The 16,366-nt window shown below is 39.3% G+C and overlaps 1 protein-coding gene across 4 annotated transcripts in view; it reads left to right on the top strand.

The window, feature by feature from the left end:
* PLCB1 (phospholipase C beta 1) overlaps positions 1 to 16,366 on the top strand; it is a 367,244-nt gene that overhangs the window by 211,245 nt on the left and 139,633 nt on the right. For all 4 annotated transcript variants that reach the window (XM_065738851.1, XM_065738058.1, XM_065740515.1 and 1 more), the window contains exons 5-8: positions 5,353 to 5,432; positions 9,323 to 9,376; positions 9,955 to 10,030; positions 16,108 to 16,208. In XM_065738851.1, coding sequence (XP_065594923.1) covers positions 5,353 to 5,432; positions 9,323 to 9,376; positions 9,955 to 10,030; positions 16,108 to 16,208 — 311 coding nt within the window. The remainder of the gene's footprint in view (positions 1 to 5,352; positions 5,433 to 9,322; positions 9,377 to 9,954; positions 10,031 to 16,107; positions 16,209 to 16,366) is intronic.

Below are 16,366 nucleotides of genomic sequence, written 5' to 3'. Positions count from 1 at the left end.
CTTGAGAACATGTGACTATAATCTACAGGCATGGCTAAGAAAGCCAGCACTGCAAAAATGAAGGCAACTGATAGAACTCAAGAAAAAAAAAAACAACTAAGCATATGACTGAAAATGAAAAGGTGTGTTAAAGCTTTAATAGCACAAATTGTTAGCCCTTACTAAGGGCAAAGAAAAATCACCTACATGAGAAGCATATGTCTTTTCTTGTCTAGCCAGCAATCACTGAACCATAATCTGAAATAGGTATTTTAGAGCCATTTCCTGCTTGGTACTGGAACCTTGAAATACTATCAGCAAAATCATGTTTTGCTGTTCTAAATCCTGAGTAACTTCTGTGATCTGAGTAAGAAAGAATCTGAGTTTTCCTCATTATTAATAAATGTGGCAGACCAAATAAATGCAGTCAGGCATTATTGCCTGAAGGTAGGTTTCTCAAACGATTGCAGCTTAGCTTCACTTTCTTTGAAATCTCACTGAATATCCTGATTGTTTCAGGAGTTTGATTGCTATTGAAAACATCTAAGAATGCTTCCTTGTTTAACATGTTTTCTTACTTTATATTAACTAGACCCCAGAATTTGGTCTTCAATAACTCCAGGACCTGTGGAGTGACTCAGATGTCATTATAAATAAATATGTTACGGAAAAAGAATCTCTCTGGGGAGCTCTGAAGAAAGTGTTTAAATGCAAGAAGTTTTCAATGTCATACATGCAGATTTTGACCCTACCTCTTGCTGATGCTCAGGGAAAGCAAGTACCAGTGAAAAACTCCCCCACTTTTCCCTTTTCAGTTCATGAATACTTTCCTTTTAACTCTGTTCTTGTGTTGCCTAACTTTTCAAGCTGTGTGACATGTATCTCAGCCGTCCCTTGTAGGAGAGAGGCTAAGTAAACTGTACAGATCTTAACAAAGAGGTTAAAATAATTCAGTTATGAAATTTCCTTCCTTTGCAGAAAACTTACTGTCCATCACTTCCACTGTTTAAGTTGTGGGAAAATTATGAAGACCTGAGCTGTGGCCTTTTGAAATTGCTTTCAGTGAGCTAAATCAAGAGCTAAAAATTACAATGTTTTTATTTCATTTGCATTCCTCTAGGAGAAGGCAACTAATATTTAAAGTATGATGAGTTGAAGGGAGCTGACCAGCTGGTTTGCTCAAAGAAAGCAGCTGGAAATCCTTTAGGTAATGATCTGAAAAGTACATTGCTAGACACATCTGGATGATGAACAGAAGTAGCTCTGCTGCAATTCTTGCTTATTTTCAGCATGATATGTCTGTGCTTGTCTCAGGACAGGGTTTGTGAGCATCTCCAAGTGTGCAGTACTATAGAAACCAGGAGAAGGAAATGATTTTACTCTCAGACTTTTTCTGAGCAGCTGTTCTTTTTCTATGTATCTTTTCCAACATGAAGTCCAACCTGTGAACCTCTGTGTCTCCTCTGTGATATTTCATTCTCCTGCCAAATCCTGTAACTTCAAAACTGAACTTCCCTTCTCTCCTTCCTGTTGCTCTCCTTTTTGACTCTCACGTCAACTCTCTTCACACCACTCTAGTACGTCCTGGCCATAGATCCCTATTCAGAGCTCAAGGAATTTTATTTCTCGAGTTTGATGAGCATTGGATCAGTTCCATTGATAAGAACTGTGAATTCTTCTGTAAGTAAAATGATATCATCAAAGATGGTTCACAGGTTTGTTAGTATGCTTCCCAGAATACTTTTTTTTTTCAGCTTATTTTTTTTCTTTGCGTATTTGAGAGCTTTGTAAGTACAGTAAAATATTAAAATAAGATAAATTCATGTATATATATATATTTTTTTTTTAAGATAAAATTCATCATGATATTGGAAATGTAGGATTTCAGTAACTTTCTGTGTTAACCTTCCACCCAAACCAGGCGTGTAAGGATATTGTCCCTCATGTAGTCAGTTCTGTTTTGAAGGAAATGTTCCCAAGAATCTCTTCTGACTTCTCTTACAACAAAAAAATCTTACCTCTCTCATTGTGATAAATGTCTTAGGGTATGTATCATGGTGCATGTAATGGACGAGAGAAATGAGTTCACTGAGCAACAGATCTCAAAATGAACTGCTGCTTACATGCTACCTACGGAAGCACAGAGCAGTTGCACGATTTATTAGTTAAGTTTGCGAGAACTATATAAATATGAATGAGTGTAACAGAATGTAGCCAAAAGGAGAGCAGGTTCATGAAGCTCTTACTGTGACGGATGTGACTCGCTCAGAATTGAATGTGTTGGAAGGCCAGCTTCTTCCCATACCGAATGGGATCGGTCTGCAAACAGTTTGTTGGCACTGCTGCAGTCCTATTTCAAAATACCCAGATTTATATTTTCCTTTTGTGTTGCAACTGTACAGGAGTCTGCTGCTACTGTGGTGATTCAGAGCTGTTATAACCTTTCCACAGTAGGCTGTTTTCTTTCCACACAGAACAGCCTTCTACCCCGCGGAGCGCTCTCACTAAGCTCTGCCTTCTGGAATCGCTGCTGCTGGTAAAGGAAGCTGCACTGTGCATGGATTTGGGGGGCAGGCTTTACTCTACACCATGTAGCAAAACCAAGGAAACAGAACCATTTGGTTGTGAAAGCAGTGAGACACATCTTGGCTCACAGCTTGGTGCAGCCCATCAAAGTCAGTCAAAAGCATCTCCTTTATTTCTTCGGGTCTTTGCTCAGGGCTGTTGTTTCCCCTCCTGCTGAGGGTTCAGACCAATGCCTGGGAAGATAACGTGATCCTTGTCATGTTTTCTGATCTTGGTTTTTCAGTTGCAGCCTGGAATTAACACTCTAAAAATGTGAGAAGCAATTAGCAAGTATTACTTGTGATGAGGTACCTGTATCATTAGAAATGGCCCAGCCTGCAGGTAGCCCTTAGAATGTTTCACAAGGGCAATGCAGTCACTTGAAGAGCCAGGAAAAGCAAGCAAAGGAAGATGGCGAGGCTGTGGTTATAAATAACATTCGTGACAGGCATGTAATAACTGAGTTCCCCTTAAATTCCTGTGAACAAGCTCCTGGACAAAGAGAAGGAAGAGCTGGGGTGTGGGTTATTCCTGGGGTTACTCCTGAACAACCATCAATCTATTTTTCAGAAATAAGTTTTAAGCCCAGCAGAGACAGTGAGATCCAAACAAAGTCGATCAAGATTTGCTAAAAGATCTGTTTTGGATTTCTCAACAATATTTTGTGTTGCCATTAATCTTTGCAACTGTTAGTGTCACAAGGAGAAGTTTTAACTGTTATTATTAGTGCCCAAACAAAACAGTGTTTACAAGATGAGCCTATTTTAAGCCTGGAAAAATGAGATGCCAAGTAGAAAAAAGGATTCTGCACTTAATACATGTTCTATTCCAGGAGTCACAGAAGAGCAGTCACGCTGCTAAGGAAGCTGACTTTTTTTCTTATTCTTTTGCACACCCCTGTGTTGTTTTTTAAATTAGACCTAAGAAGGAATAACAAGTAAAACAAAAATGGAAGCAGTCGTGAGAGGTGGAGGGGAAGAATCTCTCAGCAGCAATTGTTTAACTCCTGAACAATGTGGCTGTTTGGAAGGGAGGCAGGAATATCAGTATTTCTCTGCCAGGAATATCCCTCCTGAGCAGTGGCTGAGGTGTGAATTTGTGAACTGTGCAGATTTATGGCTCTTGTAGTTTAAGGATATCAAAAGCCTATATGTAGGTAAGATGATAGGTGTCTCTATCTCATCCTCATTGGGAACTGATTGTGTGAGACTGATTTCACACATCAGACCTGATAACTTCAGGGAATAAATCTGAACACCTTAAAAAATGTATGTATATAAAATACTAACTTCGTAACCTGTCTGGAATTGATCACCTCATCATTTGGAAACATGGGGCTTTTTAGGTAAAGCGAGCTGGTAAGTATCAAAGTAATGTAGCAGTGTTTGTTTCACTGAAAGCCAATTGTACTTTTCATCTTCATTAATTTTTGTCAGAATGAAGTTCCCCTCTTTCATATTTTTTGCTTAAAAATAGACAAATAACAACCAAAAAAAAGAGGACTTTGAAAACTCCTGAAGAGTGTACATCTGGGAGGGCGTGTGGTCATGACATTTTTGCATCTGCACTGATATGAATGAAAACCCGATTTCAAGAAAACTCAGAAAATTTCATCAAGTCAGGAAAAAAAATCACATTGTTCAAAAAGACATTGTTTATTTTTGTTCCTTTCCTTGATGGAGTGAAGCATAGACAATCCAAAACTGTATTTGTGATTAAAAAGAACTGCTATTCAAATCTGTAAACAAGCACTGAGTTAACAAGGGAAAAAAAACATGCTGAAGTTGTTAAGGAAATGCTACAAGGGAAACGAGCAACAGGACAAGTTGACAGAGTCTGAACTTAAGGCATGGATTAGTCTGCTGGAAGCCTGGGAAGGGACTGGGACCTCATGGAAGGACATCAGGAACATGCTTAGGAATGGGGAAAAGACAATGAAGGGAAAAAGTGAGGGAGATCTAGAAGAAGCACTGTGCTTGCATGCAAAGGGAAACATCAAACAACAAAGGGGCACAAATTTTCCCTTTGGCAGTGGCCAGAGACAAAATTGTCATAGTGAAGAATATGATCACAGCATGAGGGGGAGGAGGAATTTTTCTAATTGGAGTTGCACCTTCCTCCAGATATGTCAGAATTTATTTTTTCCTATGTGTTTCTTCTGGTTTAAGAGTGTTTCTCATGTTGGCTGATGAGATCTCAGATGATCTGACTCTGTAATTACAGTTCTTAATCCAGTTTCTGCCATAAAAGATGAGATGTGATATTTGTTGTCTGAATTGTTTCAAGTCTGTAAAGGGAGTGACGCAGAGACCCTTATAACAAACTTAACAGGAGAGACTTTGCAGAAAGAGACATGTTAGGATAATGTCTGTACCCTGCACTGTTGGATTTGCCTAGCTTTAGATAGGTGTAAACCCCTTCAGCTCCACTTTAAAGGATGGTTGTATAGAATATCTTTTTTTAATCCTCAGTATGTCAACTGGAATAGTGCCAAACACACAGGAGAGTATATTTTTCTGGGGTATGTGTGTTATATCTCCCAGGCTCTGGAACATGCTTTATATAGGGCATTTATTCATATGATTTTTTTCTGATACTGTGGAATGAAATATCTTTAAATACATATATTTGTAATTCATTGTTGGCAGAATGAGAACTTCTAATCCCACAGGCAAAGAGGGAAACTGTGGCTGGAAAAATCAAGTTCAGGCTTTAATTAGGCACTTGCTAACTATCACTTTTAAAAATATGCAAAAGCAAAGTAAACACCTAAACTAAGCCTCATTTAGTCAACTTTTATTTCTATAGGAATGGTCGGATGAAGTGTTCAGTTTGGCAACAAATTTGTTGGCACAGAACATGTCAAGGGACGCGTTTCTGGAAAAAGCGTAAGTGGCCATAGTGTTTAATGCTGTGGGTGTTGCTCTTCTGTCTGCGTCATTTTCCGTTTCTCTTGTTAGTCACATTGTCATCTATTGTTTCTGCTTTGATGAGTTGTCAGTTTTGTAAACATAGGCTGTCCGTTCTCATTGTTTTTAAAAGCTTGTTATCTAAACGTCGTTAAAAAAAATATCTTGGTATGGTTCTTCTCACTAAGACATAGAAAAAAAGGAGTATTAAATACCATCTTCCCGTTGCATGCAAAAGTAGCAAGTTAGCCGTAGTCCAAAGATCTCCATTTAATATTGAATAATATTCTGCTTCTGGATTATTTATCTTTCTAATCTCTCTGATCTTAGCGTGCTTTAGAAAGATGTTGTAAATCTGCTCATTGAGGTTTGTTGGCATGGTGCACAGATTCAGATTTGTTTTCAACAAAGTACAAAAGCACATTTGGGGTGTAGAAACACATCTCAGGAAGGAAAGAGAACTAAATCTGGGGGTACCAAGTTTCAAATGGATGATAGATGCACATGTTGAGATGACTTCTCTTAAGTCATAGGATTGAGAGCAGCATGAAAAAGCCTGCCAGATAATGCTGACAATTAACTAGGGTATTTGCTGGTCTTATTTCGTTTTCTTGAAGAACTATAAGTTCACTGGTTAAATGCAGCTCATTGTTTTCCAATTCTTACTCATAGAGAGAACCTCTTTCCAGCAAAATACCAAGTAGAGGCTTAGTTTACTAAGATTTGTCTCTGTTCAAGAAATGAATTAGCCTACCTGTATTGCGGACCATGTAAGATTGAGCATGCCTAGTTTTGCTATGTGCACCACTTTTAGTCAGAAGGTTCCTGATTGCTTAACCTTATTTCTAGGAACATATTTTTAAGTTCCTGATTTGGGAGGAGTGTATGTGTTTCCTTCTCAAAGTTTGGGTGGTGCAGATGGAAGTCAACAATAGTTCTTGAAGAAAGTCTGAAATTTGTTTGACATTAAAGGAATTCTAGTTTTGTATCTGATTCTGCTGTCAGGACAGCAATGAAATCCTAGCAAACCAAATCCCAAATGAATGGAAATATTAAACATTTCCTTTTGGTTCTGCATGCTGACACAGTGTGCTAACCTAAGTAGGTTGAGTTATCTTCTGGAAGGTCTCTAAGTTCCTTCTTGGATCAGTGGAGAAATGAATTCATCTGAAGTATGGAAAATGTTTGGCTTGTATTGTGCTTATATATTTGCTCCTGAGCTGCTGAGCCTAAATTAGATTTCACTTTATCAACACAGCTCTTGTGAGAGGAAGAACAGAAATTGCTTCCTTCAGCTCCATAGATTGTAGATGAGTTACAGGGCTGATTTGATATTGCCATTTCCATGTCCTTATCACTCAAAAGCCCAGATGGCCAACAGACTTGGCTGACAGGTGTGTGATGGGGAGGATTGGGGCTGTACTTAGTGTGTGCTTTCCTGTGACATTCAAAGGAGTATGTTGTCACACAGTACAGTAGAGCCATTCTTATTTGGAGCCATTTTCTATGATTATTCAAGCAATATTAATTAAAGATAAAGTCACTGAACACATTTTGCCAATTCAATAGCAAGCAAGCATGTTATTCCTGTGTCTTTTTTCCACTAATTAATAAATCACTTGGGAACTGTTGGGTTTTCAGGGTTCTTTGCACAGATGCCAAATCAGCGTCACTTAAGGAATCTTTGACTTTGAAGATTAAAACTATTTTCCCATAATGATTACTATTTTGAGCAAAGGATTGGTTGCAGTAACTTTCAGATGAAATAGAAAAGCAAGTTTCATTAGAGAAGAATCAGAAAGGAATGTTTTCTTTGTGGCATTCAGTCCCTTGTAGTGTTTGAAGTGCGTTACTAAACAGATTGAGCAGCTTCCCCGTGCTTTGGTCAGATGAGAAAAATAGGGTTAATTTGGGAGGATGTAGCTAATAAAACATGCCATTTTGGTTATGAAGTACACATTCCTCTCTTGTAATGCTGCAGTATATTTTTGTGTTGGGATGCAAACATTACTGCTTCAGTATCCTAGAACTGAAGTACTGCCCAGTGCAGTAGTAAGCGTCAGATGGCTTTATTGTGGAAACTTTGGGTCAGTCCAAAGTTTGTCGCTCTTGGAGTCACATTAACTGTGGTGTTTCAAAAAATTTCAAAAAATAGAAGACAACAGAACTCCTTTACCCAGCCTCTGTAACTTTTTTTTTTTTTTTTTAATCTAGCTCAGTGCTGGAAGACTGGGGTGGGTAGTGTTTTTCTTTGATGACACAGTAGCTCAGGATATTTTAGTTTGCAGGAGATGTGCAGGAGGATTTGCGAAAATGTTCCTATGTTACTTAGGGATATTAGCACGAATTGTGCCTTTGAAGTGGTTACTAGTGGCATTTTCAGCTGGGAAGAACAGGAAAAGTTATTAGAACCATGCAGTTTCTTTTTCTTTTGGTAGGCCAGTGGGTAAAGTGAAAAACATATATTAAAAAAAAAAGCGAAATACTTCAACATGGCCACATTTCTCAACAGATCATGTTACAGAGAAACTCGTTTATAGTTTTAATTAGATTCAAATGGAAGAGATGAAGCACTCAAAGAAAAAACTGTATGCTTTGCAGGCTGCTGCTGGTAAGCATTATGCTGGTTACCAGTGGTCCTTGTGTGCTAGGAGGAGCATCAGATGATTGGTGTAGGCCCAACTTCTTTCCATTAGCTACCCAGAGCTACTAGCTGCCTACTGTTTCAGTAGGCATTGAATCAGTTATTTAAAGGATGTGAACAAAGGAAGATACCTCCTTATCCTGCTGCTTCAATCAGCATGTGAGAGAAATCACGGATGCTGAGATACTCAGATGCTTTTATTCAGAAAGCTCTATTCAAAAACTGTGTAATTGCCAGCCTGTAGATGGTTTCAACATGTAATTTTTATATTGCCACAGACTGGAAGTATTATGGGCTTGTCCAGGACTGCTAAATATATGCTACACTCTTGCTGGTGCAGACATTTCATTTACCAGCGATTTGTCTTCTTCCCAGCTGAGGAGTGGCCATGTTAAGGGTCAAAGAGAGAAAGCTTTAGAGCTGTGTAATAGTAGGGCTCAGGGAGGTAGGCATACTTGTGTGCAACATCCAGGGGCAAGTTTATCTTCTGGAAGGGAAGTAGTGCAGCCACCATTCCGGTCAAGTTTTGTAGCTTGCATGCCTTGCCAGAGAGATGATAGGGCAGGCAGGCAAGTGGAAAGATGTTCACCTCTGTGCCTCAGCTTTATGTCCAGGTGGAGGCCACTGGTTAATGGTGTCCCACAGGAGTTGGTCTGGGACCACTGCTCTTCAACATGTATCAGTAAGATAGTGGGATTGAGTATACCCTCAACAAGTATGCTGATGACACCAGGGTGAGTGTCATCAAAGATAGAATGAATATTTGGGAGCAATAGCAATACAAAATGCAAAATTGAAACTGCCATTCGGCCCAGAGAGAATTTCTTAGTGTAATCCATCAGGTGGATTTGAATGTGGTGAAGCTGTAACTGTATTTATGCCTGCACTGGGCCTAGCTGAAAGAAGCCTCCTTCAGCAAAAGGATACAGTGAGTGAGCTTGAGTGATAAGGAGTTTAGGGGGATGATAGCTTTGTGCATTAATGGTATTTGCAATGCCCTGTTGCAAGTCTGACATTACTTGGCACTATAGGGGCATTATTGTTCATGGGGAAGGTTTTCACTTATCAGTGGTATCCCAGAAGATTTTCATGTTGGCAAAAGACTTGATTGGAACTTAACACATAATCACAGTGAAGGTGTTGAGCTGTAGCATTGGTTCAGAGGTACTTTAAAAAATAAATAGCAAAATTGTAATAATAAAACAGGATGCTTTTATCCCCACAGCTACACAAAACTTAAACTACAGGTGACTCCAGAAGGGCGCATTCCTCTGAAGAAGTAAGTGTTGCTGTTCTTTCTTACCATGTAGCCTTAGTATGAATAGAGATTGGGCGTGAACATGTGATCCTTCTGTATAGAGTAATCATTTTATGATCTGTCTATAACATATGTTGTGACATACTCCTAGGAAAGAGTGGCCACTGAATCTCAGGATGTCTCTGTTAAACTACATTTTGGACATAGATTGCCCTTATGATTTTGAGCAAGATGCTTAGCCTCTCGGCTCTTGTTCTATTTGCGAATAATTTTTTAAAAAGCCTAACATCATTTCTTCAGCTCATAGATGTTGTAAGGATAAATATATTCAAATTGTGTATCACTGAGGCAATGTTTTGAAGAGAGCTGTGGTGGATCTTACAAATAACTATCCTCTGTAATAGGGGCTTGTGTGGGGTAGAATTAAACTCATTATGGGCACCATTAATCTCACTTGTGTTACTGAGCAGACTGCTAATGGAAGTAAATGGCTAAAGACATGATAAACTGGGAAGCAATATCCAGCCTTTAAGCCACGTGGGCCATCAAGGCATGTTTTGAAGCCAATTAATTCCCTCTGGTTTGTTTTCATTTTGCAGCATATACCGCTTGTTTTCTGCTGACAGAAAACGTGTAGAGACAGCGTTAGAAGCTTGTAATCTTCCATCTTCCAGGGTAAGCATCTGAATTTATTCTTGCCTTGACAAAGTGTTACATTTGTATTCAGTGGTGTTTACTCTCTGTTGAGTATGGTTTGACCGAGGCTGATTGAGCTTTGCTGGATTAGCTCCCACATGGGTCCTCAGCAGTGGAATTGTTTTTCCCATAGAGTTTACTGTTATCCATTTGTGTGTTGAAGTATCTCTGATTTGAAATAGTGTATGGACCAAGAGGGCCTGAAGTAAGTGCAAACTGATTAAAGGAAAAGCCAGAAGGTTGTGTGATCTGCACTCGAGGAATCCTACGAGAGTATTTTAAGCATCAATAACCAGTGCATAGTTTTCCAGGTGCAATTTCAGAGCAGTGTTGACTTGCCATGAAGGTAATGGTATAATCTGTTTCCTTCTCACAAAAGAGACGATTTAAGCTCATCTATTTAAACTTACATAAAAGGCATATGGAATAAATGTTGAACTGCTGTAGTGTCAAAGCTGTTAATGTTGTGGGGATGTCCCATTGTATGCTGCTCAGCTAGGAGCAGGCTGGTACTTCACCCTCAAGAAGACTTCTTCAAGCAGAGTGAAATCAAGTGAGTGATTGTAGTTAATGCTAGCTTCTAGTTAATTCTGGTTAATGACATCCTTAGCCTTTCTTTCCAGGTGAAAACTCTCCTTCAAGAAGCTTTTTGCAGGATAATTCCTACTTACTAAGTCTAAGATATGGGACAGAACCAGTGTGCAGCAGAGGAGTGCCTTCATCTCCTAAACTCTCCCTCTTGTAGAAAGCAATGTGTCATGATGATCACTCAACCTTTATTCCCCCAATGGTGTCTTGATAGAGCTAATTTCTGCTGCTCCAGAAGTGCTGTTATGCAAAATCTTCACAGGCCAAACCTCATATACCACTTGCCACTGAGACCTTCCTTCATAGATTTCAGAGTTTTCACGTAAAAGATTATAGCAACCTTAGCTGAAGGAAAGTGCTTTGAATATTACAGTATAAAATGGGTGTTTGACTAGTTAAAAATGTTAGAAACATGAAAGATTTATTTTTCAAGATAGATTTTCATTTAATTGTCAGCAAACAAATTTTTAGTAAGGATTTCAAGAGATCAGTGAAGCTCTGCTTTCAAAATCAGTTGATTTACTGCTTCTGTATACCCAGTGCCAGGAAAGATGAAAAATAATTTCTTATTTCTCACTGCAAAAAAATCTAAACATCTCTGGAGTCCTTGAAAAAACTGCTGTCTTTTTCTGCTGTTTGTTTAAGTAGAGTCAATTTTACATAGACATTGCTGGATACTTGTTGCTGGGATACCATCGTGAAAATTTATTCATAGTATAAGGTAGATCCTTTCTTTGGGACAAAAGAAAAACACATTTCATGCAACAAAGAAAACAATGTTGATCACCTTGGGAAAAAAAATATTTTAGAAGCTAAGCATTCGAAAAGAAGGAATCTTTGAATCTCATAGAGGTAATGAAGTAGAAGAAAACCAGTGTTTCATCTATAGCTCTTTTATTTCCTGTTCCTGTTTGTATATACATTCCTTAGCTTCATCTTCTAGCTTTTCTGCCCTGTTACACTGTGGGATAATTGCCATTCCTGAAAAGCCTTGAAAACATGGGACTCAGCAGCATACAAGATGTGAATATAAGGGTGTTTTCCTCAAAGAAATTGCAGCAAATTTTTCAGAGGAGTATTCATGAAAATGTCTCAAAAGCATTGAACAGTTATGATTTTTGCTCTGTCTTTGTGGGTTGTTTCTTTTTTTGTATTTGTACTTGGTGAAGAACCCTCTAAAGCTTTTCTCTTCAGTTTTCCTACAAAAACATGCCTCTCATTCCTTAGAAAGTTAACCATGAATTGTATCTTGTTGCAACTCCCAGAACGTGTGGATGATGCTTTAACACAAAATTAAATTCATAGTCATAAATAAGAGGATGCCAAATCATCACCTGATAGTCCTGCATCTTCCTGATTTGTAGCTTTAGGGTTGGGACAGTTCTTCTGGTATCTCATGGGATGACCTGAGCATAGAGCAGCCTGAGCTATGCTGCTGATGAAGTGTCACAAACTTCATTGCATGCTAGCCCCTCCCTAGCAAATTCCCTGAGTATTGGCTTGCTAGGAGACCTTGTGGGACTATTGTGTAGGCACTATATTTAGTGGAGGAGGAGGAAGAATTCTCATTGCTTAGAAGATACTCCCTTCTGCTGTAGGTAAATAACACAAGACAAGCTCACCAGAAGAGCCTAAAATGAACTCTTTGTTTCGTATGTAGGGACCTTAGTACAGGAGCTGGTTCTCTGCAGCACTGTGCACTCTGTCCCTGGTTCAGAAAAAGTTGGACTTGAAGCCATAGGATGACTTACAGACTAAAAGTCAAGAACGTTTTCAAACTATGGATATTTATGTTTCTTGGTCAGACTTGGTATGTGTAGAGTCTTGCTGGACCAAGCCCTGCGTGATCTGATTTTCCAACGTATTTTTATTATTATCCAGCAGATTTGAAAACTGGATTGTTAAATAAAAACAAAACAAACAAAACAAAATAAAAAAAAAAAAAACAAAAACATGCCAGTGGATTTTTTAGGTTGGCATCTGATTTCGCTTTTAAAACTCTTGGCAAGGTTTTTTTGGTTTTGTTTTTCCTTTTGAGTGGGGTGGGGCTGGTCTTTGTTGCTGTTTTGGATTGATTTTTACTAGTCATAGGTGCCTTATAGCTTTAGAAGAATTTTATTTCAGTTGTCTCTTCGGTTGTGAAGGCTGGTTTCTACACTGCAGTTAATATAGAGGTTCTCAGTGAAGCACCAGCGAACTTGAATGTTTACACAAAATAAAACAAACGACTATTGAGTCCTATCTGTGCAAATAATCTGAATTAGCTGTTGTGCTGCCAAATATAAAGTAGAAAGGATATAGATGTTATAAAAACAGAAAGGTTACCGGGCAAATTGTAAGTCAACAGTGCTTGAAATTAGTAGAGAGTCTTAATCACAAAATAAAATTGAATACCAATATTTCCCAAAGCCAGAATTGAGAGATGCTCTAATGTGTAACAGAAAGTTTGTGATTCGGTCTCAAAAAAGAGATTAGCACATAAGGTGTGTGGGTGGTTCCAGTGAGATGTGAATGGCTCAGACCAGAATGATGAACAGGGCAATGTATGTTAATCGCTTTTGGCAGGCAGGATTTTAGAACCCAAGCAGAGTTGTCCGAAGTTGTGCCTGGGGTGGTAAATGCTTACAACAAGGCTTTTCTCTCCCCTCTGTATCTTTGTATCCTACTAATTATGTTATTGGTAGGAAATAATCATTAGAAGAGTCTATATTTTTGACTGAAGACTTGCATTGGCTTTCTTCTTTGTAGACAGGCATTTGTAGATACATATTTGGAAACTTAGGTATATTTTCTTAATTAAAACTAAATGAGAAATAAAAGCCTACATCTCAGGTTATAAAAAGAAAAGACCCACATTTTTTTTCAGTGTTGAGTACCTTCAAATCCTCTGAAAGGGAAAGAGAAAAAATATCTTAAGTCAGTGAGAGACTAATTCTGTGGTAATTACATTATTAACATCAAAAATGCCCTTAGGAGAAGTATGGGCTTGGAAGCAGTAATTATAGGTGTTGTGGATATTGGGGTGCCATCTTGAAAATGTGCAAGCTTTATGCATCCCCAGCCTTTAGGAAAACAAATGTAAGTGGTCCTCTCACCCAAAAGCGCAGGAGATTGAACTGATCATAGTGCAGCAGATGCAGTTTCACAGGTTGAACTGTGCCACCAGCAGCCATCTCCAAAAGCAACTCTAGCTTCAAGCTTCAGACTTCTTCATCCACCACTGCAGTGGATTTAGCATTTATGCCACTGGAGAGTTACCTGGCTCATCTAGCTTTTCCCATGGCAAAGCGTATGGGTTTATTTGGGATGAGTGAACTCTGAAGCAGCTCATCTGGCTGCAGGTAGGTTCTGAGCAAGGGATGTGTGAGGGGAGCAGAACAAGATATTGCCTGGACTGTCCCAGCTGAGCGAAGGGAAACAGTGGTTTTTCACTGATCCTGAATGAGTGCTTTTGAGCAACAGAGAAAACCACCACTGTCATGACATAATGCTGGGAAAAATCTTTGGTTTTACAATGTAATCTGGGAATCACTGGTTTTCCCTTTTTTGAAGACCCACTGAACAACACGTGGGTAAGCTCTTAAAGCTGACCATGGCACATTCTGTATAGATGCTGAGGACATAGATGCTAGCTCCTGTTGCCCCTTCTCCTCATTCAGAATCCTGCACCAGTGAAACTGGTTTGTGCTTGCACGAACAAATCAGTCCCAGAACTGGTGTTCATTCAGGATTCTTTGCATTGCCCATCACCATGCTGCCTGTGCTGTCACGTACATCACACTGAACTCCAGGCCGGCAACTGGGTAGATGTTCACTCTGAGTCCTCCTGAGTCAGGGAGAAGATCCCACAGGCTTTGCTAGGTTAAGCAGGTGTAGCAGCCCCTTGTGTAGTCTGCCAATCTAAGGAAGGAGTGGCAGTGTGAGTCCTGCTGCCCTTCTCTTGCCATGAGCTGAATGTGGAGCCTGGGGATGGCTGACAACGGAGAGCAGGGAACTGCCCAGTCTGCATGTGTGAACACAATAACTGAATGATGGTCATGGTACCAGACCTACCTTCCTAGTAGTTGAAAGGAGAGATAAAATGATGCCCGCAGCTATTTTTTTTTTCCTTTCCTTTTAACTTAAAGCAGGAAAAACATTGCAAAATTTCCTTCCTTCTACCAAAGGCTTGAATTGACACTTCCGGTTCCCTTGGCAACTGCATTAAACAGGCAGAATAAATATAAGCAGTGATTGCCTCCATCGGCTGCTTGCTCCCAACACAAGTCAGCTCAACAGCATTTAAAAGCAAACAGCTTTGTGTTCAACTTAAAATTTTCTTCCTCTGGTCCATCAGATTCAGGCATTATTTTGGAGCCATGGAGAGGTTCATATGCTTCCTGAGATGACGTTTCATGGCTTTTGATAAAGTTCACTTGCATGGAGCAAATTCAGAATCAGATTTTCTGTATGCGCATTCCACAGTTTTTGTGGCTCTGTTCTTGTTTCCTTGCGAGATTTTCTCTGCATAAAATGCAAAGTGCTGTGCCATTTTCCTCTCAGTGCACTGATACAGAGGCAGAAGCCGGTGGGCACATCGTTACTGTTCTACATCAGCAAAACTGCTCAGATTGCACCTTCCTTGGGGTCTTTTCATTTTCCAGCCTCTTCAAAAAAGCAGTCCATGCAAAAAGTGTGGGGCTTTAAGACAGCACATGCAAGATGGAGGAGAACTTTCGAGTTTCATGTACAGGACTGTTTTCCTTATCCATTTCAAAAATCCTCTCCATTAAAAACAGTTGTTCTATCTTTTCAGAGAAAAGGCATCAGGTATAACAGGGATGATGAAAATGTCACCTAGAAGCAAGACTGAATGTAAATTGTCCTTAACTTTAGAAAAGGTGAGAGAAAGTGCTGGTATCTAGTTTAAAGCATTGCCTAATCAGCAATGGTTAGTACCAGTGGTTAGTACAAATGGGTATGGAAAAGCTACAGTGCATGAGGACGGTTCAGTAGTATCTTAAATGTGTACCTTCAGGAAGGAAAAGGAAACATTTCTGCTACTATTGGAGAGTTCAAGAGTGTCAGTTATGACTCAGTGGCCCAGTTTGCTCCCTGGTTCTGTGAAAGCCATTTTCCTCACCAGAGTACATTGGCCAGCTCTCTGGCTTCATTGGGATTTCGTTATCTGTAGATAACGTGCTTACAGTGGGAGATTTCCTTTCTTTCCTCTTCATAGGTGCTCCAAGAAAGAGAAAACTTTGCATTATGGAAAGAAGATGGATAATTTATCTTTTTTTTTTTCTTTTTTTAAATACACTTCTTAGGGTGCTCTGTTTTTCACTGGAATTTCCTATTCTGCAAAACTCGGATTCCTCTAAGTGGCAGGAACAATATCAAAAGAAGGGCAATAGCAAGCTATCTGTTTACAACAAATACCATATAAAAATGTCATTTCATTCTTTCACTATTTTTTTTCCATTTCACAGAATGATTCAATCCCTCAAGATGACTTCACGCCCGATGTGTACAGAGTGTTCTTAAACAACCTCTGCCCTCGACCTGAAATCGACCACATCTTTTCCGAGTTGTAAGAAAAGACACTCAGTTATTCATTTCTTCCCCTTTGCTGATTTTCTGGGGTAGGGATGGTAGTGATGTAGATTATTTAGTCTACAGCACCAGGCAGTGACTACCAAGAACAGATTTCAGTGTCAAGCAAAACTACTATTTTAATCTAGGATCAAG

Source organism: Cyrtonyx montezumae, unplaced genomic scaffold (genome assembly GCF_038088225.1).
Source record: "Cyrtonyx montezumae isolate F1298 unplaced genomic scaffold, pur_monq_1.0 scaffold_0, whole genome shotgun sequence".
NCBI classification, from domain to species: Eukaryota; Metazoa; Chordata; class Aves; order Galliformes; family Odontophoridae; genus Cyrtonyx; species Cyrtonyx montezumae.
Note: the sequence above shows the minus strand (reverse complement) of the source record. Positions and strands in the feature narration are given on the sequence as shown.